Source organism: Xyrauchen texanus, chromosome 41 (assembly GCF_025860055.1).
Source record: "Xyrauchen texanus isolate HMW12.3.18 chromosome 41, RBS_HiC_50CHRs, whole genome shotgun sequence".
In the NCBI taxonomy this organism is placed as follows: domain Eukaryota; kingdom Metazoa; phylum Chordata; class Actinopteri; order Cypriniformes; family Catostomidae; genus Xyrauchen; species Xyrauchen texanus.
This window is the reverse complement of record NC_068316.1, coordinates 1,005,351-1,028,508: the sequence shown is the minus strand read 5'-3', so window position 1 is coordinate 1,028,508 and position 23,158 is coordinate 1,005,351. Positions and strand designations below refer to the sequence as shown.

Below are 23,158 nucleotides of genomic sequence, written 5' to 3'. Positions count from 1 at the left end.
ATTAATAAATAAAATGTATATAGAATAAACAACATTGCCAGAGTACATGCAAAATAAATAAATAATGTATGTATATATATATATATGGTATTACCATGGTACATATAAAAAATATATGATATAACCAATGTAAATGTTTAAAAATTACCATGGTATTACCACGGCTCGGCAAATTTATATTTTATTATGGTAAATGTAAATAAATAAAAATTAAGTATGGTATTGCCATGATAAATCTCTAAAATACTGTGGTATAATGTATTACCATAATACCATGCCAAAAAACAAAAATACCATGGTATTTTAGAGATTCCAATGATTATACCATATACTTTTATTAGGGCTGTCGATTTAACGCGTTAATAGCGTGCGATTAATTTTACAAAAAATGAACGCAATTAATCGCAATGCTTTCCTGAGAAATGCTTGTAGTACCATCTGTTTACTCCAGGGGGCAGTAAGTGACACTTCAGCTGTGTGAGCAACACACAGTTTATACAGTGAAGAAACACTTCAGCAGAACAACACAAACATGAGTTACATTCTTGTGTTCAAAACACTTGATGGAGCACAAATCTGAACTAAGAGTAATTTAAATATTGTAAAGACTTGAAATCTGATTTAAATATTCTTTGTACCTTCAACAACTCCAAAGCATTGAAAAGCATTGCACTATATAATGAATATAATGTCTTGGCATTATTGGCAAATACATCTGTAGTATTGTGCACTATGTGGCATGTTTCTTAAAAATAAAAAATGTCTGATGCAGGACATTAAACAAGCCCTCATAATAAATCTCTGATTGATAAATTGTATTGTAATGGATTACTGTGAACTGTGAGCCAATGATTGACTTATGATCAATAATATGGTAATAATCAATACATTGTATTCTAAAGCTGCTTTTTGAATGGTCTTATTAATGATGAACTCTTCTGCTACAGGAATGTAATGCATGTTAATTATCTGAATATTTGTTATTTTATCTATAAATAATTTTTAAATATTTAAAGATAACTATGTATCATTATTTCATCATTATATATTGAGTTATTGTTATATGAGGGGCTTTCTTGCAAATATTGTATATGTGATTAATTAATCGGGACACCATGTAATTAATTCGATTAAAATTTTTAATTGATTGACAGCCCTAATTTTATATGTAGCATTTATAAAAAAAATTTGGCATAGTGTTTTTGTAATTTTGGTATTATGGTAAAAAAAATGCTACATATATAAATATATGGTATAATGTCTCAAATAACATGGCATCACCATTGGCCATTATTTTACTATGGTAAATGAACACAACAGCATTGCCATAGTACATGAAAAAATACAGTATATGGCATTACCATAGTAAATATATTAAATATCATGGTATTAAAATGGGACCATGCCCAAAAAAACAGTACTACCATGGTAAATATCTAAAATACCACAGTGTTACCATGGTAACATGTCCAAAAAACCATGATGTTCCAATGATAAATGTCCAAAAAAAAAAAAAAAAAGTAATTAAATTAAAAACAGCAGGACAAACATGGTATTCTTATGTTAAATATCACATTATTGCCATTGTACATGAAATCGTTTTTTACCATGTTTTATTGTTTTGTAATTATTATTGTATTACTGTTTAAGTTTACAAATCATGTTTGAGCTTCCAGTCAAATCTGGGTTTAGCAAATCTCATCGGCAGACCACAAACACACGAGAGCCCAAATGTCTTCAGTGAACCACACGAGTGTCCAGCGCTGCCACAGCACAGATTCATGTATGCAACAGGAATAATCCTGGCGGCTGGTGGTTAGATTGGCACCGGGGCAGAGGAGCCAGCGGTGAGCTCTGATGTTCCCCAAGAGTGTTCCTCTGAACAGATTTAAATAACAGGCTAAAGACGACAGCCCGAGGCCGGCGAGAAACCAGCTCCACACGGAGCACGTCGCCATGTAATTTATAGCGTTGAGAGCGAAGCGGCGATATCCCATCTTCAGTGGGATTTAAACGGTATGAAATAAAAGCCTCTCCCCTACCAAACTGGCCTCGGTATTTTCAGATATTAAAACTCTGACCTTTGACCCCGAACACCACAAGAGCTGAATCCCAGAGTGTGGCCAATTCAACGAGCCCAAACTCCGCTGATAACATGTACGAGAGCTTCGACACAAGTTCACTCTCATCAGTGAGTCAGGCTCACAAGTGCGTCGGATATGTAGAGAACTGATGGAAGACGGGAAAGAAAGGATGGAAGATTTTCTCTTCAATTCAGCAGGCGGATCAAGAGAGCCGGAGCTCAGAGTCTGAGAGAGAATATTGTCTGTCTGTGACACTCTGAGACAAATGAAATGGAGGTGAAATTACGAGCAGCCGGGGCTTCAGGTCGCTTTATTAAAGCCAGAACCGCACAGAAACACACTACCTACAGCAGATCCTCCAAATCAAACTCACCGTCCTCCAGCCGAGAGACGCAGGAGACAAATTAGCTTTACAAGTTCCCAGAGAGACTCGATTTGCTGTTTAATATTTCTAATGCCAAAAGGGCACAGAGCCGCTTCTGCTGCCTCTCTATCAAAGTCAGAGCGGGTAAAGGCGATGCTTGACCAGTATTAAAAGTTGAGCTCAATCAACTGCATTTGTGGCATAATGTTGATTACAACAAACATAATGTATATGTCATCGACAATTATGTTTCATGTCAACAGGTGTTGCTTATATGCCGCCTATTCGCTTATAACTTCATGATATATAAACAGAACTTAAACTATCACATATGATTATTTAGAGTCAGTGATTATCTTTCAATCGAGTCCACACACAAGATAATCAGATGTATAGATCATTAGATAATCCACATGAAGCACAATGTTACATATGACCACCAGGAGATGGCGCCAAATACACGACACAGACTCAATGATGACTCAAATGACACAGAATGAAACTCATTGTGTGAAATCTCATGACTAAAATCATGTCTGCATGCTATGCAAACCTTTAGTCATTGTTGTGTTTGCATGTGTAATTAGTTCTTATGTACAATTATTATCTTTTATTTGTTTGGAGATGTTTTTGGACACTATGATCAATTATATTTGTAATGTTGTAACTTTTGATTGCTTTGTCGTATCAACACAAACTTTCTCTCGGATACAGTCGACATGATTGTGAACAAAACAAAAGCAGTTTTTCAGAGCCTCCTTTTCAATGATACCAAATACTTGAGCATTGTTTATTTATTTATGTACTTATTTTTATTGTTATTATTGTCAAGTTATAAGTCTTTAATTTTGGGGCATGCCACTTAACTGAGAAATCTTTAAAAACACCTTCAGAGCTTAAAGGGTTAAAACACATTTAGTTAAAAAAGAAACTTTGTGTCGACTTTGGTTTCATAAATTAATTAATTAATAAAACATTTTTTTATTATATATATATATATATATATATATATAAAAACACTTTTCAACCCAAAAAATAAATAAATAAATAATAACATATTTGTTTTAAATGTCAATTGGTGTAACCATAAATTAAAATAGTTTCCTTGCATCATTTATGAGTGTACACAAATTAATCGTTAATTTCAAAAATGGGTTTAAACACTTTTTTTCCAGACAAAAAATAAATAAATACATACACTCACCTAAAGGATTATTAGGAACACATACTAATACTGTGTTTGACCCCCTTTCACCTTCAGAACTGCCTTAATTCTACGTGGCATTGATTCAACAAGGTGCTGAAAGCATTCTTTAGAAATGTTGGCCCATATTGATAGGATAGCATCTTGCAGTTGATGGAGATTTGTGGGATGCACATCCAGGGCACGAAGCTCCCGTTCCACCACATCCCAAAGATGCTCTATTGGGTTGAGATCTGGTGACTGTGGGGGCCATTTTAGTACAGTGAACTCATTGTCATGTTCAAGAAACCAATTTGAAATGATTCAAGCTTTGTGACATGGTGCATTATCCTGCTGGAAGTAGCCATCAGAGGATGGGTACATGGTGGCCATAAAGGGATGGACATGGTCAGAAACAATGCTCAGGTAGGCCGTGGCATTTAAACGATGCCCAATTGGCACTAAGGGGCCTAAAGTGTGCCAAGAAAACATCCCCCACACCATTACACCACCACCACCAGCCTGCACAGGGGTAACAAGGCATGATGGATCCATGTTCTCATTCTGTTTACGCCAAATTCTGACTCTACCATCTGAATGTCTCAACAGAAATCGAGACTCATCAGACCAGGCAACATTTTTCCAGTCTTCAACTGTCCAATTTTGGTGAGCTCTTGCAAATTGTAGCCTCTTTTTCCTATTTGTAGTGGAGATGAGTGGTACCCGGTGGGGTCTTCTGCTGTTGTAGCCCATCCGCCTCAAGGTTGTGCGTGTTGTGTCTTCACAAATGCTTTGCTGCATACCTCGGTTGTAACGAGTGGTTATTTCAGGCAAAGTTGCTCTTCTATCAGCTTGAATCAGTCGGCCCATTCTCCTCTGACCTCTAGCATCAACAAGGCATTTTCAGCCCACAGGACTGCCGCATACTGGATGTTTTTCCCTTTTCACACCATTCTTTGTAAACCCTAGAAACGGTTGTGCGTGAAAATCCCAGTAACTGAGCAGATTGTGAAATACTCAGACCGGCCCGTCTGGCACCAACAACCATGCCACGCTCAAAATGGCTTAAATCACCTTTCTTTCCCATTCTGACATTCAGTTTGGAGTTCAGGAGATTGTCTTGACCAGGACCACACCCCTAAATGCATTGAAGCAACTGCCATGTGATTGGTTGATTAGATAATTGCATTAATGAGAAATTGAACAAGTGTTCCTAATAATCCTTTAGGTGAGTGTATATATCCATATATATATATATATATATATATATATATATATATATATTTATTTTTTTTCACAAATATCAAAATGTTTTCCCAGTGTTACTACATTTGACCAGAATAAATTGTGCTTTTTATATTTTTTTTAATGTAATAAAATATTTTTTAAACTTCAGTAACGACGATATCCAGGACTCCTCTCTGTTTATTGTGAATTGAATTTGAATGTATTTTTGAATGATTGAATAGAATTGAATAACAAATAACAGTAAACAGCATTTCAAGCCATTTCACTTCTGTAATATATTTACCATTGAAACAGATAAACATCAAATAAAGAATAACCTTGTAAATGTCTTTAAATCAGAGGTTTAATGTTGGTTTCTGTTCATAACGGAAGTAATCAAGAGTCAGTGCTGCTGCTCGATCCCCCACAAACCAACTTGCAATTAAAATGTGTGATTGGTGCAATTAGTGGAACATTATCCGCAAGTGAACGGACTGATTGATAATTAAATTAAGAGGGTTTTAGGTTAATCAGACACGGATGGATTATTTCACAAAGGTTAATAGAATTAATCAATTATGCAGGAGAATAATTGACTCTTTTACTAATTACCCACACAAAGTTTGAAAGTAAATCCTGTGAAAATGAATTCAGATACCGAGCCAAGAACAAAGAACAGCCCAAAATAAAACACAATTCTGGGGGGTAGATTGCATTTTTTCACCCGGTTGCTTCATTTGGAGCATCTGTTTTACTACTTTGCCCCCTTGAAATGTAAAATGCCACCGTATGGCTATGAAATAGAGCGTGTGGTTCAGCAGCGTGTGGCATGAGACTTACTGTACATGAAGATGACATCATGAAATCAGTTTGGCTTCACATGAAATGCACTGGGAAACTGAAACAGTTATTTTTGAAACATTTAGCAGTTATGCTAGTGGCTAGAACAAGGGACATCACCGACCGCCACTACAGATCTGCATATTCAATGTTTGCTAAATACATTTCTATAACTCGTCATTACAGACAAGTTTCCCACACCTTCTGACGAATCAGTTTACATGATGATTTTCAGTCGAGAGATAATTATTATTTTATAGAATGCACTCACAACGAGCATATTAAATATACTTTTCAACAGAAATTACTTTTCCATTACTTTTTTGTAACTTCCATTACATTTTTATTTTTCAATTTTTTAATTCCATTTATTTTTTCCCATTACTTTTTAAATTCCATTACTTTTTAATTCCATTACTTAAAAAAAATCCATTACTTTTTTAATTCCATTACTTTTTAATTCCATTACTTAAAAAAAATCCATTACTTTTTTAATTCCATTACTTTTTTAATTCCATTACTTTTTATTTCCATTACTTAAAAAAAAATCCATTACTTTTTTAATTCCATTACTTTTTAATTCCATTATTTAAAAAAAATCCATTACTTTTTTAATTCCATTACTTTTTAAAGCCATTACTTAAAAAAAATCCATTACTTTTTTAATTCCATTACTTTTTAATTCCATTACTTAAAAAAAATCCATTACTTTTTTAATTCCATTACTTTTTAATTCCATTACTTAAAAAAAATCCATTACTTTTTTAATTCCATTACTTTTTATTTCCATTACTTAAAAAAAATCCATTACTTTTTAATTCCATTATTTAAAAAAAAATCCATTACTTTTTTAATTCCATTACTTTTTAAAGCCATTACTTAAAGAAAAATCCATTACTTTTTTAATTCCATTACTTTTTAATTCCATTACTTAAAAAAAATCCATTACTTTTTAAATTCCACAACTTTTTAATTCCATTACTTAAAAAAAATCCATTACTTTTTTAATTCCATTACTTTTTATTTCCATTACTTAAAAAAAATCCATTACTTTTTTAATTCCATTACTTTTTAATTCCATTATTTATAAAAAAATCCATTACTTTTTTAATTCCATTACTTTTTAAAGCCATTACTTAAAAAAAATCCATTACTTTTTTAATTCCATTACTTTTTAATTCCATTACTTAAAAAAAAATCCATTACTTTTTAAATTCCACAACTTTTTAATTCCATTACTTAAAAAAAATCCATTACTTTTTAAATTCCATTACTTTTTAAATTCCATTACTTTTTAATTCCATTACTTATTAATTCCATTACTTAAAAAAATCCATTACTTTTTTAATTCCACAACTTTTTAAATTCCATTACTTAAAAAAATTCCATTACTTTTTAAATTCCACAACTTTTTAAATTCCATTACTTTAATTCCATAATTCTTTAATTTCCATTACCTAAAAAAAATCAATTACTTTTTTAATTGCATTACTTTTTTATTCCCGTAATAAAATTCCATTACTTTTTTATTTCTATTACTTTTTTATTCCCATTATAAAATTCCATTACTAAAAAAATCCATTACGTTTTAAATTCCATTACTTTATTACCATTACTTTTTAAATTCCATTACTTAAAAAAAATGACATTACTTTTTTAATTCCATTATTTTTTTATTTCCATTTCTTAAAACAAAATCCATTACTTTTTTACAAGTATTTTTTTATTATTTTTCATTTTCAGTACTTTTCCCCCCATTACATTTCATTGGAATAACATGGAATGTAATAAAATATTACCTAGAGCCAAAGAGGCTGTTGAGAGAGATGGTTAATGACAGACCCTGAGCCAAGAACAAAAGCTGCTGAAGGAGAGAGAGAGAGTTCTGATGATTTACAGTCTTCTGAAAGGCCACCCACTATTTTACAGATACGACAGTGCTGTGATCTACAGTCCAGAGCAGAAGATATCAATTCAACCCTCATTTAATGCCTCATTACTGACAGATTCTATCTGCATCACAGGTGTGAAAAATACATCTGTTTATCATAACAGAGATCAAATTAAATATCAGTGAAACTTTAAATAAAGCTACATTAAAACAAGAACAAACATCTGTTTTAAAGAGGAGAAATTATCAATTGACTGAGTGAAATTGAATTACAATCTAAGTCTCATTAATTGGGTGCAAACAGCTTTGTCTAATATATTTCAGGAACAAGCTAGCAATGACTATTAAACAAATGGTGTAACTTTAATATGTAATAAATACTTTAGCTTATTTTTCATTAACATTAGGCCTATATCACATATCATAATGACTTGGACTCTTATCACTTGGGCCAGTAAGTAACCAACTAGAACACCCTAGCAACTACCAAGAAAACCCCAGAAACCCTCAAAAACACTCCAAAACCACCAATAATACCCCAGAATCCACCCAGAACACCACAGCAACCACCCAGAACACCATAGAAACCACAAAGAATACCCTAACAACCCATAACAACCACACAAAACACCCCATAATACACAAAGAACACCATAACAACCACTCAGAACAGCCTAAAAACCACCCAGAACACCCTAAAAACCACAAAGAATACACTAACAACCACCCAGAACACCCTAACAACCACACAGAACACCCTACAAACCACAAATAATACCCTAACAACCACATAAAACACACCATAAACCACCCAGAACACCATAGAAACCACAAAGAATACCCTAACCACCCATAACCACACAAAACACCCCATAATACACAAAGAACACCATAACAACCACTCAGAACAGCCTAAAAACCACCCAGAACACCCTAAAAACCACAAAGAATACACTAACAACCACCCAGAACACCCTAACAACCACACAGAACACCCTACAAACCACAAATAATACCCTAACAACCACATAAAACACACCATAAACCACCCAGAACACCATAGAAACCACAAAGAATACCCTAACCACCCATAACCACACAAAACACCCCATAATACACAAAGAACACCATAACAACCACTCAGAACAGCCTAAAAACCACCCAGAACACCCTAAAAACCACAAAGAATACCCTAACAACCACCCAGAACACCCTAACAACCACACAGAACACCCTAACAACCACACAGAACACCCTAACAACCACAAATAATACCCTAACAACCACATAAAACACACCATAAACCACCCAGAACACCATAACCACCCAGAACACCATAGAAACCACAAAGAATACCCTAACCACCCATAACAACCACACAAAACACCCCATAATACACAAAGAACACCATAACAACCACTCAGAACAGCCTAAAAACCACCCAGAACACCCTAAAAACCACAAAGAATACCCTAACAACCACCCAGAACACCCTAACAACCACACAGAACACCCTACAAACCACAAATAATACCCTAACAACCACATAAAACACACCATAAACCACCCAGAACACCATAACCACCCAGAACACCATAGAAACCACAAAGAATACCCTAACCACCCATAACAACCACACAAAACACCCCATAATACACAAAGAACACCATAACAACCACTCAGAACAGCCTAAAAACCACCCAGAACACCCTAAAAACCACAAAGAATACCCTAACAACCACCCAGAACACCATAACAACCACCCAGAACACCCCATAAACCACCCAGAACACCATAACAACCACCTACAACAGCCTAGCAACCACCCAGAACACCCCATAATACCCTAGCAACCACCCAGAACAACCTAGCAACCACCCAATATAACCTAAAAACAACATAAAACACCATAGAAACTACCCAGAATACCATAGCAACCATCCAAAACACCCCATAAGCCACCCAGAACACCATAACAACCACCTAGAACAGCCTAGCAACCACCCAGAACAACCCAGAATACCCTAGCAACCACCCAGAACAACCTAGCAACCACCCAATATAACCTAAAAACAACATAAAACACCATAGAAACTACCCAGACTACCCTAGCAACCAACCACCAACAACACCCTAGCATCTTGCTGTCGAGGACCAAAAAAGTTTCTTCAGCAAATATAAAAATCTTTGTTAAGTTCTTCATGCAAGTTATTCTAAAGAGTGACAAGATGTTTCCAGCACTGCCGGCTGATCGTTACTTTACTCTCAGGGGATGTATAGGGGGAATGTAAGGATGAGAGTCTCTCTCTCATTCTACTGAAAAGAAGCCCTCAACCTCTTCAAATCCTGCAGACAAACAGAAGCTCTGATCTTCCTCACATCCATCATCTTCACTTGTTTATTCTGACTTCAGGACCAGTGACCTAGGAAACTCTTCTAATTAATGTGGACCGAGCTGAATCCATGGGAACAAGCAGCGACCGAGCACTATGTGCCGTGACGCTCATTATGACCGGCGTGAGGCCCACGAGACGATAACAAACTCAACACACCAGCATCAACAACAACAAATACCTGCTAAATGATGAGAAGAGCTCGGTCGTGCTCGCTGCACACGCAACCTCGCCTGACACCAATTAGGCCTCCTCGCACCGCACAGCCGGTTCAGCAGCACATTCAACAGGTCATGTGAACATTTACCAATTATAGGCCTATTCCACTCTGTGCTGGGATGCTTTGGGCCAAGACTGGGATGAATTTTTCATGTACTCTGAAGGGAAGGTTCCTTACTAAGAGCCATTAACGTGTGGATTTAGTGACCCTTTCAGCCGTATATAACAGGATCTGAACAGGTGAAGTGCTCTTCGCTCATAAGTGTGCATCATGGATCAGTTCTATGCAGTCGGAGCACAATGCTGCCGGGTTTAATGGCTTTCATCCAGGCTTGTTGTATGTGTAATATATGTCATCTTAAACCCAGAGTTTTGGGACTACTGATCAGTCTCGACTCACAAGCATTTCTGAGGTGCCTGAATTGATGACATGAACTCTAAAGATCCTCTATTTTTCCCTTCTCACATAAACCAAGCCCTAGATTGATGGCTTACGAGGATCATCTATGAATTATGGATCAGAACATGGATTATAAAGGCCAACTGTTTCGGCTATGACAGGAAATGTACATTAGGTCATATATTTTACTGTAGCATAAGCACAGCAACCATTACCTTTCTCTCTAAATGTTGTCCTTCCGTCCACAACGGGAGTTTTTCAAAACGCTCTCCCAAGTGGATACATTTGAAAATGGCGTCTTCGTGTTGTAGTGTGGACGGGGAAGACGGAGATATTAAAAAACGACGTTGCATTTGTCATCACGTGGCGCAGTCATGTGAGCCATTCAACCCAAAACAATCAAGATGGCGGCCCAGATTGTAGCGGCGTTATTGTGCCTGTTATTTAAAGATAAACGTTACTTTGAACAGCCTTCACAACGCATTCCGTCAAACGCAACGGGAAGTTTACTCGGAGTCAAACCCCTGCTAAGCTAACGGGAGCGTTGAAGTTCCGAATATCGGGGAATGGGATGCATTTATGGTCGGAGATATCAAGTGGGAATATCCAACATGCAACCTGAACGTAAGCAGCATAACCGTGTACCTGACGAAACGAATTGGATTGCAAACAACGTTTAAATCGCGAATATTATTAGATCGATTTTATCGATTAAAGGCCTCATTGTAGATTCATATGAAACATTATAATTTTTAACGTTAAATAAACAAAACAGTTAAAATTCGGCTTGCTTGAGCATTAAGTGTCGTTTTAAGTTCTGACTTTCGCGCGTGGACGTGTTTTTACAATGTCAGTTGGCATTACTAGTTAGCGGCGACACAATGCATGATGCAAACAAACATAGGGCGTCTTATTCATTGTGAAACTGTGTTTCTAAACTTTAAATGCACGGCCCGCCATTGACATTAAGCAGTCCGGACTCGGCATTAAGGCTATCAGCACGTAAGCTTGTGTTTAGGCTCTATTTTATTGAATACTCCAAAACTATTAAGTGTTAACCCTTCTTGATTTATAAATATGATATGCTATGACTGCATAAAATCACAACAATTATAAAAGTTTTCCTTACAAGATGGAAGGATCCAATCCACCAGTTCAATTTATCTTCGTATTATCTTCCTGTAACACCTTCGTGGAATATTATCCGGTGTTTATATGTAAACGTCAATGTTTTTTTGCGGTCACAATGTTTCGAATTTCTTAATCTCGTCGGTACAGCAGAAACACAGTGCTTTGTTTACTGGCGTCTCCATCCATCAGGACGTGGAGCGTGTTTGATGACGTAGATCGAACGATAAAAACATGCTAGCATCATGCTAACACATGCTAGCATCGCCTAGCGAAGTGCTAATAAAAAGCTAAAAACGTGCTAGCATCATGCTAACCCATGTTAGCATTGCCAAGCGAAGTGCTAAAACATGCTAAAAACATGCTAGCATCATGCTAACACATGTTGGCATCGCCTAACCAAGTGTTAAAACATGCTAAAAACGTGCTAGTATTATGCTAACACATGCTAGTATCACCTAGCGAAGTGCTAAAACATTCTAAAAACGTGCTAGCATCATGCTAACACAAACATAACACCTACATGCTACCATCATGAAAAACACATGCTAACAACATTCTATGACCATTATTTTAGTGCTTAGCAACAAGTTAGAAAATTCTATTTGACGAGTTTTGCCACGGCCAGCACCAGTCACATTTTCTTCAGGAAATATACCTATCTAGTTTCTCTTTTTCTCCCCAATGTGTAACGGACAATTCCCAATGCGCTTCAAGTCCTCGTGGTGGCGTAGTGACTCGCCCCAATCCGGGTGGCGGAGGACGAATCTCAGTTGCCTCCACGTCTGAGACCATCAATCCGCGTGACTTGTTGAGTGCGTTACCGTGGAGACGTAGCGCGTGTGGAGGCTTCACGCTATTCTCCGCGGCATCCACGCACAACTCAGCACATGCCCCACCGAGAGCGAGAACCACATTATAGCGACCACGAGGAGGTTACCCCATGTGACTCTACCCTCCCTAGCAACCGGGCCAATTTGGTTGCTAAGGAGACCTGACTGGAGTCACTCAGCACGCCCTGAATTCAAACTCACGTCTCCTGATGTGATAGTCAACGTCAATACTCGCCGAGATACCCAGGCAAATATAATAATGAAATATTATATTTTTTATAATATATTAAATTAGAAGTTGTATTTGTTACTATGAACTAACATGATCAATAGTATTTTTATAAATGACCATAACAAAGATTTAAAAATGCTGAAAGATGCATTAAATCACTGTTAGTTCATGATACCCAATGCATTTACTAATAGGACCTTTATGTAAAGTGTTACCAAGTAAATTACCTTTTAAAGTTTTAGTAACATATTTGAACAAAAACAACTGTATAAAGGAGAAAAGACATTTCTAAACCTTTTAACAGATATCAGAATGGAGCCATTTAGAAAAATATCAATACTAAAGCATCATAACATTTCTGTTCTTATCTTCAGGACTATAAGCGGCACCAGTTGGTCGTCTGATGTACTTTTATTGAACAAGGGAAATCAAATTGGATGAAGAGTTCCTTTAAGAGGTATTAAAAGCTGCTTACTGTATCATACGGTCACACCAGCTTTCACATCGACTTAAACAGACAATATCTTTAGCTTAAGAAGAATCCCTTCATTGAAACATCATCTATGATGTGCCGAACTCTCATAAGACCAAACCCACTATTGTCACCTCCTCTATCACGCTGGCTCGCTCTGTAAACATGTCATGGTTTCTCAAAGCAAACAGAAGCCCTGAAGCGGCATCTCCACCTCTGCAGAAGACCTGAAACAATGCAACGCTCCTCTAGAGTGGAAAATGGCTATTCTCTTGGAAAAAGAGCAGACACGGAGAGACGACACCCCGAGGGATGAAAGCGAGAGCAATCCGGAAAACTGCAGGAGTAATTGTGTCCAGAAATAGAGAAGAGTGCCTGCTTTAACACTGCACTTGGCTGCGATGCAGCGAGGCCGATAGCATTAAGGCAAAGGAGCGTTTCACATGAAAGCCGTGATAAACCGGCGCACATTGCTTCCAATACAGGTGCTGGTCTTTGTGCGAGCGTGCGGGGGCGACACAGGCCACCTCAGGCCTGGAGTGGGAGACAAAAACTGACAAACGCTAATTCTAATCCCTTTACTTTTGTACTCTCGTTTGCGAGTCAACAAACGCAGCTCATCTCTGGTCAATAGCTGAACACTCCCGACATGTGGACGCACGGAGACGGTTGGCGAATACAGCGAACGCACACCGGCATTCAATTAAGAGGGGTGTTTTTATTCCTACACGTTTCTTCTTTCTCAAAGCAATCTAATCGTGTTTGTGATTGCGTTGTAGCGTATCACGATGAAACATCTGCTATTTGGAATTGAAACACCGGCGCTTTCTAAGCCGCTCTGAGATTGTCAGTGTTTCATAAGTCACACAGATTTACATTCATCCTTTCATGAATACGAGGCTTTGCTCTTAAAGCCTGTCCTGTAATACGAGAATCAGTGACTTAAAAACAACAAAAGAACATCAGTTATAATGGCAAAGACACCAAAGTCCTGCACGGATCATTTGGACTGAAATTGAGGCAAACCAGTCGACAATTTAAAGCATACGTGAATTCATGTATGCACAAATTCAACAACAAGAGCATGGTGGGAATTGATTGGCTGGTGTAAAGCAGGGGTGCTAATTAATTTAAGATTTCTTTGTGAAAGCGTGCCCTGATGAATCGTTCACAGTAAGACCAGGAGTCTGTGTTAGAATGCAAACAGAGTTTAAAAACACATTTCTATTTTCATCCAAGCGCACAACATCGTTCTGTGCTTTCTCCAATTCACCTCCCAGCTTCACCCGAATATCGTTACCTCCGTGCAGAACTGAGCAATATTTAAAGAGAGTGTTTTACTCTATTGATGGTGAATAATGGCGTACTGCTTTTCATGAGTTTCATACTGTGCTCAAGGGAAGAGCAGACACTGTGAGCTCTGCGGGTTTTTATCAACGTCTCTTTCCTCTGAGCGCATTCTCTTCCTATCCTGCTCACGGAGTCCTTTCAGTCCTCAGTTCAGGAACGAGTCCCTGTATGAACTGCACAATCATTTCAGGTTTAAGTGCGGGTGAGCAGTAACTCAGACCGAGAGATTTTCCATGATATATATATATATATCATGCTCAGGGCTGGACTGGTAATCTGGCATACCGGGCATTTTCCCGGTGGGCCGACGCACTTTGGGGCCGATCAGGGGCGGACTGGCCATCGGGAGGGGCTGGTGGCGAAATTGGCAGAATGGGCCACAAAATGGCAGCAACGATATGCAGAGACCTATACAATTTATATAATAGTATCAGTATTTATATCAGCGGAATTACTGGCAAAAAAAAAAAATACAAATTCAATTTTGTAAACTATAATGAAGACAAAAATGACGTTATAACAATCATGATAATAATCAAACCATTTTAATTAAAGCTACGGCTGTCGATTTAACGCGTTAATTCAGTGCGATTAATTCCATAAAAAATGTACACAATTAATCACGTCCTCGGATTGTAATAAGGAAGATTCCTGAGCAATTCAAGCTTGCAGTACCACCTGTTTACTCCAGGGGACAGTAAGTGAAATTCGATGTATAGGCACTTTTGGGTAAATTACTCAAAAAAACACTAAAAGTACTTGATTACTAACTGCTAATTACATCTACTACAGTGAAATTAGATTACTGAAAAGTCTGAAAAGTAACTGCATTACTTATTACTAATTACTTTATAAAACCATTAAATAATGCTTTCAAATAAATCATATAAAAACAAATACATTTAGAAGGAATTTAAGGGGGCGGCGTTAAATTAGAAAACATACATTTTTAAATTAGACGTTAAATTTTGATTTTAAATTCACTATTGTTTTATTTATATATATATATATATATATATATATATATATATATATATATATATATATATATATATATATATATATATATATATATATATACACAGACTACTTAATGCAATTACATCAGAAGTATCTGCAATTTAATTACTGAAAAATTCAGAGTAATCCCTTACTTTACATTTTGCACTGAAAAAGTAATTTAATTGCAGTAATTAATTACTTAGTAATGCATTAAACCCAACATCGATTATAGGCAATGCACAGCTTACACCGAGAGCAAACACACTTACCGACAGCGCAACACTAGATGAGAACACATTCATGATGTAGCACAAATCCAAACTCTGGGATCTCAAGACCTAAAACTGGATGTTTATGATGTGACACGACCAAAGTGAGACGCAAGTGTACATTGACACGTCCTCATAACAGATCTCAGAACGACTGATGAATTCAGTCGCTTAAATGGATTGCTGTGAACTGTAGGTCAACGATTGGCTCATGTTCAATTATATGCAAATAAACAAAAGCACTTTTTTGTTTCGTTATATCAATGTATTACTTTTGGGATTATTATCAGCAAATGTTAACGCTCAGATTTTGGTCATATTGCCCTGATTATTAGCAACGAATACAGACATCGAGTTGACCGTTCATGCCTCTCTTCACTCAGGAAATAAAGCCGTCTGAAGGGTCTGTTTTGTGGCGTCGATGCTAACAGCATGACATCACTGTTATTCAAACAGCCTGTGATGGCTTAAACTCACCTAATACACCCAAAGCCAAATCCCCTTTAATATGCAATATCACACTCGCCAGCGGTAAACAAAATCCACACATTGGTGGTAATTAACGAGGCTTGTGTTTCATTAAGACCTGCCAGCGGTAATTAAAATGACAGGATGACTCGGCGTTTCGTGATCAGTGAAACGGTGCTTAGCTTGAGCTGGAATCGCCCCGCCAGGACGCCTGCAAACACAACGGATGGCACATTTTATCACCTGTCATTACTGAAATGCACCTGTGAAGATGCCCACATCCATATTCTCCTTTTCTGCGACTGAAAGTGTCAAATATGAGTGTTAAAAGTGTTCTCGATGGAAGCAGACGCATGTGTCATCTGTCTGTATACCTCCATTAAAATGCCCTCAGACAAGAATGGTGTCAATAGCGCTCTGAATGTTTCACGATGAAGATAAAAGTGCAAAAATGCGGCTATGCTTTATTCATGCTGAAGTGCTTCTTTCATTAGGAAAGGAGGTTTCTATCTATTCTAAATAAAGGAAATAAAGACAGAGAGAAAGACATGCGCTTGACTAGTTCCTGGAGCAGCCGAGGCACATTATAGCCTAAACTCATGATGCCCGTCCGTCTCTGGAGAGCTGCTGTGGGCCTTTAATCAGAGAGATATTAGACAGCCTGCAGTGATCATGTGACACATCATGAGTGATTCAATGATTGGACGGTTTGTGATCATTTAAATGAGAAGTGAACACTGAAAACACTGAATGTCTCAGTCGCCATTCATGCCTTTCACTGCATTCTAGTTCACCAAGTGAATGGTGACTGAGACCATCACATATCCTTGTCATATAGGTTTGACAGTGACCAGAGAGTGAGTAAATTAGGATAGAATGTAAATTTTTGGGTGAACTATTCCTTTATCCCATATCTGTACAGTGTGACAGTTTTTATCTATCAGGGGGCCCTCGACTGCCCGGGGGGCCCTTGGTTACCAGGGGAACCTTGACTGCTTGGGGGGGGCTTGACTACAGGAGAACCTTGACTGCCTGGGGGGGCCTTGACTACCAGGGGAACCTTGATTGCCTGGGGGGGCCCTTGACTACCAGGGGAACCTTGATTGCCTGGGGGGCCCTTGACTACCAGGGGAAACTTGACTGCCTGGGGGGGGCCCTTGACTGCCTGGGGAGGCCCTTGACAACCAGGGGAACCTTGACTGCCTGGGGGGCCCTTGACTGCCTGGGGAGGCCCTTGACTACCAGGGGAACTTTGACTGCCTTGGGGGGGCCCTTGACTACCAGGGGAACCTTGACTGCCTGGGGGGGGCCCTTGACTACCAGGGGAACCTTTATTGCCTGGGGTGGGGCCTTGACTACCAGGGGAACCTTGACTGCCTGGGGGGGCCCTTGACTACCAGGGGAACCTTGACTGCCTTGGGGGGCTTGAGTACCAGGGGAACCTTGACTGCCTGGGGGGCCCTTGACTACCAGGGGAACCTTGACTGCCTGGGGGGGCCCTTGACTACCAGGGGAACCTTGAATGCCTGGGGGGGCCCTTGACTACCAGGGGAACCTTTATTGCCTGGGGGGGCCTTGACTACCAGGGGAACCTTGACTGCCTGGGGGGGCCCTTGACTACCGGGGGAACCTTTATTGCCTGGGGGGGCCTTGACTACCTGGGGGGGCCCTGGGCTTTAAGGTTTGGCATGAACAATGAACACCCCGCCCCCCCGAAAAACTATCGGGTGGTGGGAGGCCATTGGAGATAATTGGACACAGGGCCTTTGCAAGCCATAATCCGTCCCTGCCTTCACATATAATCACTTTAAATTAAACTTTCGCTGATTCATTGTTTACCTTTCATTCAACACGTTTCGCCTGCTACTACAAATGGCCAAGGTAAGCATGCTTATCTAAACGAGTCAGCCAATCAGAAGCTCCTTCCTTCAGTCACGCTATCTGATAACGCGTTATTAAGCGCTTAAGTGGATATAGTGTAAGCATCGACGATCTGCACGGATCTGGCAAAGAGAAAGAGAGGCTATCGAAACTTCAAGCGGTCGATGTTCATTCGCAAGGAGAGACGCATGGATTTGTGATCAAGTGAAGGTACGTTTTTTTATTTGTAGTTTTTTTGTCCCCATTTCTCCCCAACTTTGGAATGCCCAATTCCCACTCATGGAAAGCAATGCATGAACATGTTTATTTGTGGAAAAAATGTGGATACTGGTGCACAGAATATGTCTCATGTATTCCTTTCCAGCCCAACCCTGCACCTCGCAATATAAAGTGCAAATATTCATCAAGCGTTTAAGTTGATGTTTTTAGTTCTGATGTTGAAAACCTGCAGCGATGTCAAGAATCAAGCATCACTCAAAAGAACAACGTTTCATCGTCCTTTATCTTTTTTGAGACATAAACACAAACCAAAGGCTGAAATATTAAATAAATGCTGAAAGACCCCGGACAGCAATCTATCATTGCGAATGATCTGCCCATCTGCCCGCACGAGAGAGGAGATGAGGGTGAGACGGCAGTGAGACGGTCGTGTTCTCAGCATCAAAGCTCAGCTTTGTTCTTATCTTCAAAAGGGAAGAAGGGCCGCACAACTGGATCAAATGCACAAACAATGAATGTGATGATAATCGTACAGATATTGTTATAAATAAATGAAAACCACTACAAAAACACGGCCTGTTGTGTGTTTGTAAATGCACAACTCATTTGTGTCTGTGTGTATGTGTTTGTGAGTGTGTGTGTGTGCGTGTGAGAGAGTGTGTGTGTGAGTGCGAGTGAGAGAGGGTGTGTGTGTGTGTGTGTGTATGTGAGAGAGTTTGTGTGTGTGTGTGTATGTGAGAGAGTTTGTGTGTGTGTGTGTGTGTGTGTGTGAGAGAGAGTTTGTGTGAGGGTGTGTGTGTGTGTGAGTTTAAGTGTGTGTGTGTGAGAGAGTTTGTGTGAGGGTCTGTGAGTGAGTGTTTAAGTGTGTGTGTGTGAGAGAGGGTGTGCGTGAGTGTGTGTGTGCGCGTGTGAGATTGTGAGTGTGTGTGCGTGTGAGATTTTGAGTGTGTGCGCGTGCGTGTGAGTGTGTGCGTGCATGTGAGTGTGTGTGTGAGATTGTGAGCGTGTGTGCGTGAGTGTGCGCGCATGTGAGTGTGTGTGCGTGTGACTGTGCGTGCATGTGAGTGTGTGTGTGTGAGCGTGTGTGTGTGTGTGTGCATGTGAGTGTGTGTGCATGTGAGTGTGTGTGTGTGCGCGCGCATGTGAGTGTGTGTGTGTGACTGTGTGTGTGTGTGCGTGAGTGTGTGCGTGCATGTGAGTGTGTGTGCGTGTGACTGTGCGCGCATGTGAGTGTGTGTGTGTGACTGTGTGTGTGTGTGAGCGTGTGTGCATGTGAGTGTGTGTGTGTGTGTGTGTGTGCGCATGTGAGTGTGTGTGTGTGTGTGTGACTGTGTGTGCGTGTGCAAAGCCGGATATTTTTTCGTTATTGACTTATTAATTTTAATCGGGAAAGTAAAATCCTCAGTTGCCCCTTCAAAAATCCTCTTACAAGCGTTAATATCGAGCCCTGATTAAATATTGTAACATTTCTCTGATAATTTTTTCTTCTGCAGTACAGCTCCTAGAGTAAAAGCACGTTGTTTTAAATGAGTTTTACAGTTTGGAAAACAAGCTAAAAAAGATTATTCAAAAACGTTTGTTTTAGTGTATATTGGGCCGAAGACTCTCGATACATCTTTAACTCACAAATAACACATGTTCTCTTCTTAATAGAGCAGCATATCGCCGTTAAGATACACACAGTGAACACAAATTATGATTCACTACGCCGTGAGCAATCATGTTATAATCTAGCTGCAGCAAGTGATGAACGTTCCCGTGTCAGAGACTGCTCCAACCGAGAGAAGATTCAGTCTCTTCCCCGGTCACTTCACGCAACTCATAGACACGCCGATTCATCGATTCGATTCATCGCCACGCCCTAGTACAGACAGCGTGCAGCGAGTGTTTGTGTATTTGTGCATCTATGAGTGAACGGGTCATGTAGTTGTGTGTTACTCACCTGACAGGTGCTCCTCGACTCTGAGCCGGTTTCAGCAGGACTGTCACTGTGCTGTCGGTCTGATTCAGCGGCGTCTCCTGCTCGTATCCCGGCATACGCGGCGCTGTTTATGATTGACAGGTGACATATGAGCGCATAAAACACACACACACTGAGGCATTTTGGAGTTGTTTTAAAGTCAGTTAGTGTCACTTTGGATATAAATACAAAAAATAACCCAAAAAGCCCAAATATAAACACCCCACAAACACAATGATTGCGGTTGCCATGGAGACGGCAATGCTCTTACGTGAGATCTTGGTCGTGAACTGTGTGATGGTGGGCGGTCCGTATCCTTTCACCGTGCTGGCTCTTATGGTGAACGAGTACGTCGAACCGGGATACAGACCCACGAACAGATGAGCCGTCTCGTTACTGAGCTTCAGAATCTTCCCGCTCTGATTGGACAGATTGAACTCGGGGTCAAACGAGCTCACGGCCTTATAGAAGACCTGCAGGTGAGACAATCACAATGTATTATCAGAGATAAGAGTAAACCGTAACCTAATCCAAATATTACAATATGGAAGTAATGTAATCTGACTACTTTTAGTTACTTGTGGAATACCTCAAGACCATGTGAGTGTTTGTGTATGTTTGTGTATGTTAGTGTGTGTGTGTGTGTGTATGTGTATGTTTGTGTGTATGTTAGTTTGTGTGTGTGTGTTTGTGTGTATGTTAGTGTGTGTGTGTTGTGTATGTTAGTGTGTGTGTGTGTATGTTAGTGTGTGTGTGTGTTTGTGTGTATGTTAGTGTGTGTGTGTTTGTGTATGTTAGTGTGTGTGTGTGTATGTTAGTGTGTGTGTGTGTTTGTGTGTATGTTAGTGTGTGTGTGTTTGTTTATGCATGTTAGTATGTGTGTGTGTTTGTTTATGTATGTTAGTATGTGTGTATGTGTGTGTGTTTATGTTTGTGTGTGTTTGTGTATGTTTATGTATGTTAGTGTGTGTGTAAGTGTATGTTTGTGTGTGTTTGTGTATGTTACTTTGTGTGTGTGTATGTCTGTGTGTGTGTGTGTGTGTGTATGTCTGTGTGTGTCTGTGTGTGTGTGTGTATGTTTGTTTAAGTATGTTAGTAGGCGTGTATGTGTGTGTGTGTGTGTGTTTGAGAATGTTTGTGTGTGTGTGTGTTTAAGTATGTTAGTGTGTGTGTGTGTGTGTTTGTGTAGGTTTGAGTATGTTTGTGTGTGTTTGTTTATGTATGTTAGTATGTGTGAGTGTTTGTGTGTGTGTGTGTTTGTGTATGTGTATGTTAGTGTGTGTGTGTGTGTGTTTGTGTATGGTAGTGTGTGTGTGTGTTTGTGTATGTTTGTGTGTGTGTTTGTGTGTAAATGTTTGTGTGTGTGTATGTCTGTGTGTGTGAGTGTTTGTTTGTGTATGTTAGTGTGTGTGTGTATGTTTGTTTGAGAATGTTTGTGTGTGTGTGTGTGTGTTTATGTATGTTAGTGTGTGTGTGTGTGTGTGTTTGTGTGTGTTTGTTTATGTATGTTAGTATGTGTGAGTGTTTGTGTGTGAGTGTTTGTTTGTGTTTGTGTATGTTAGTGTGTGTGTGTATGTTTGTTTGAGAATGTTTGTGTGTGTGTGTGTGTTTATGTATGTTAGTGTGTGTGTGTGTGTGTGTGTGTGTGTTTGTGTAGGTTTGTGTGTAGGTTTGAGTATGTTTGTGTGTGTTTGTTTATGTATGTTAGTATGTGTGAGTGTTTGTGTGTGTGTGTGAGTGTTTGTTTGTGTTTGTGTATGTTAGTGTGTGTGTGTGTTTGTGTATGGTGGTGTGTGTGTGTTTGTGTGTGTGTAAATGTTTGTGTGTGTGTGTGTTTGTGTATGTATGTTTGTGTGTAAAAGTTTGTGTGTAAAAGTTTGTTTGTGTGTGTGTTTGTGTGTGTAAATGTTTGTGTGTGTGTGTGTTTGTTTGAGAATGTTTGTGTGTGTTTGTTTATGTATGTTAGTATGTGTGAGTGTTTGTTTGTGTATGTTAGTGTGTGTGTGTGTGTGTGTGTATGGTGGTGTGTGTGTGTGTGTGTGTGTGTGTGTGTGTGTGTGTGTGTGTTTGTGTATGTTTGTTTGTGTATGTTTGTGTGTGTATGTTTGTGTGTAAAAGTTGGTTTGTTTGTTTGTTTGTATAATAACTGTCAAATAAACATTGCACTTCCCATTTCATAATAAAGCTCCTGGTGAAGGTGAAATAAATAATTCTCAGTTTAGGGGTAAGTAATAGGACAGAAATAAATACATTTCTCAATAATAATAATAATATGAATAATAATAATAATAATTCAATATTATAATAATAATCTTGACGGGGTTCCACAGTAATAATTTAGTACGATGCAATATTCATCTGGTTTCCAAAATCATAAAAAAAGTGTTTCAGTAAAAATACATGAAGGCAAATAAGATTTATTTCCATGTATGATTATATATTAAATATAAGTATAAACGTGCAAATCAATGAGAATATTACATTTGACTCTCCCTTGTGTTCATTTAGTGAAAACACATTTGCATTTAATGCCTCTGATATATTAATTCACAATGATGTTTAGAAGAACTGATGGTCCAAAAACACAATTATCACCATATATATAACGTATATCTATATATTTCACTTTCTAGTTAATTGGGAAGCTGTAACTGCAATCTTGATTATTTATTTTGATTAATTACTTCAGTATGCTGATTAAATAATGCCGTTCCAGATTTCAGTGAGGTACTGTATGAATGGA

At 38.7% G+C, this 23,158-nt stretch overlaps 1 protein-coding gene across 1 annotated transcript in view; it reads right to left on the bottom strand.

Moving 5' to 3' along the window:
• Positions 1-23,158, bottom strand: part of LOC127634078 (receptor-type tyrosine-protein phosphatase mu-like) — a 360,097-nt gene that overhangs the window by 130,572 nt on the left and 206,367 nt on the right. The window contains exons 10-11 of the mRNA XM_052113498.1: positions 20,687-20,888; positions 20,398-20,500 (exon numbers count right to left, since the gene is read on the bottom strand). Coding sequence (XP_051969458.1) covers positions 20,398-20,500; positions 20,687-20,888 — 305 coding nt within the window. The remainder of the gene's footprint in view (positions 1-20,397; positions 20,501-20,686; positions 20,889-23,158) is intronic.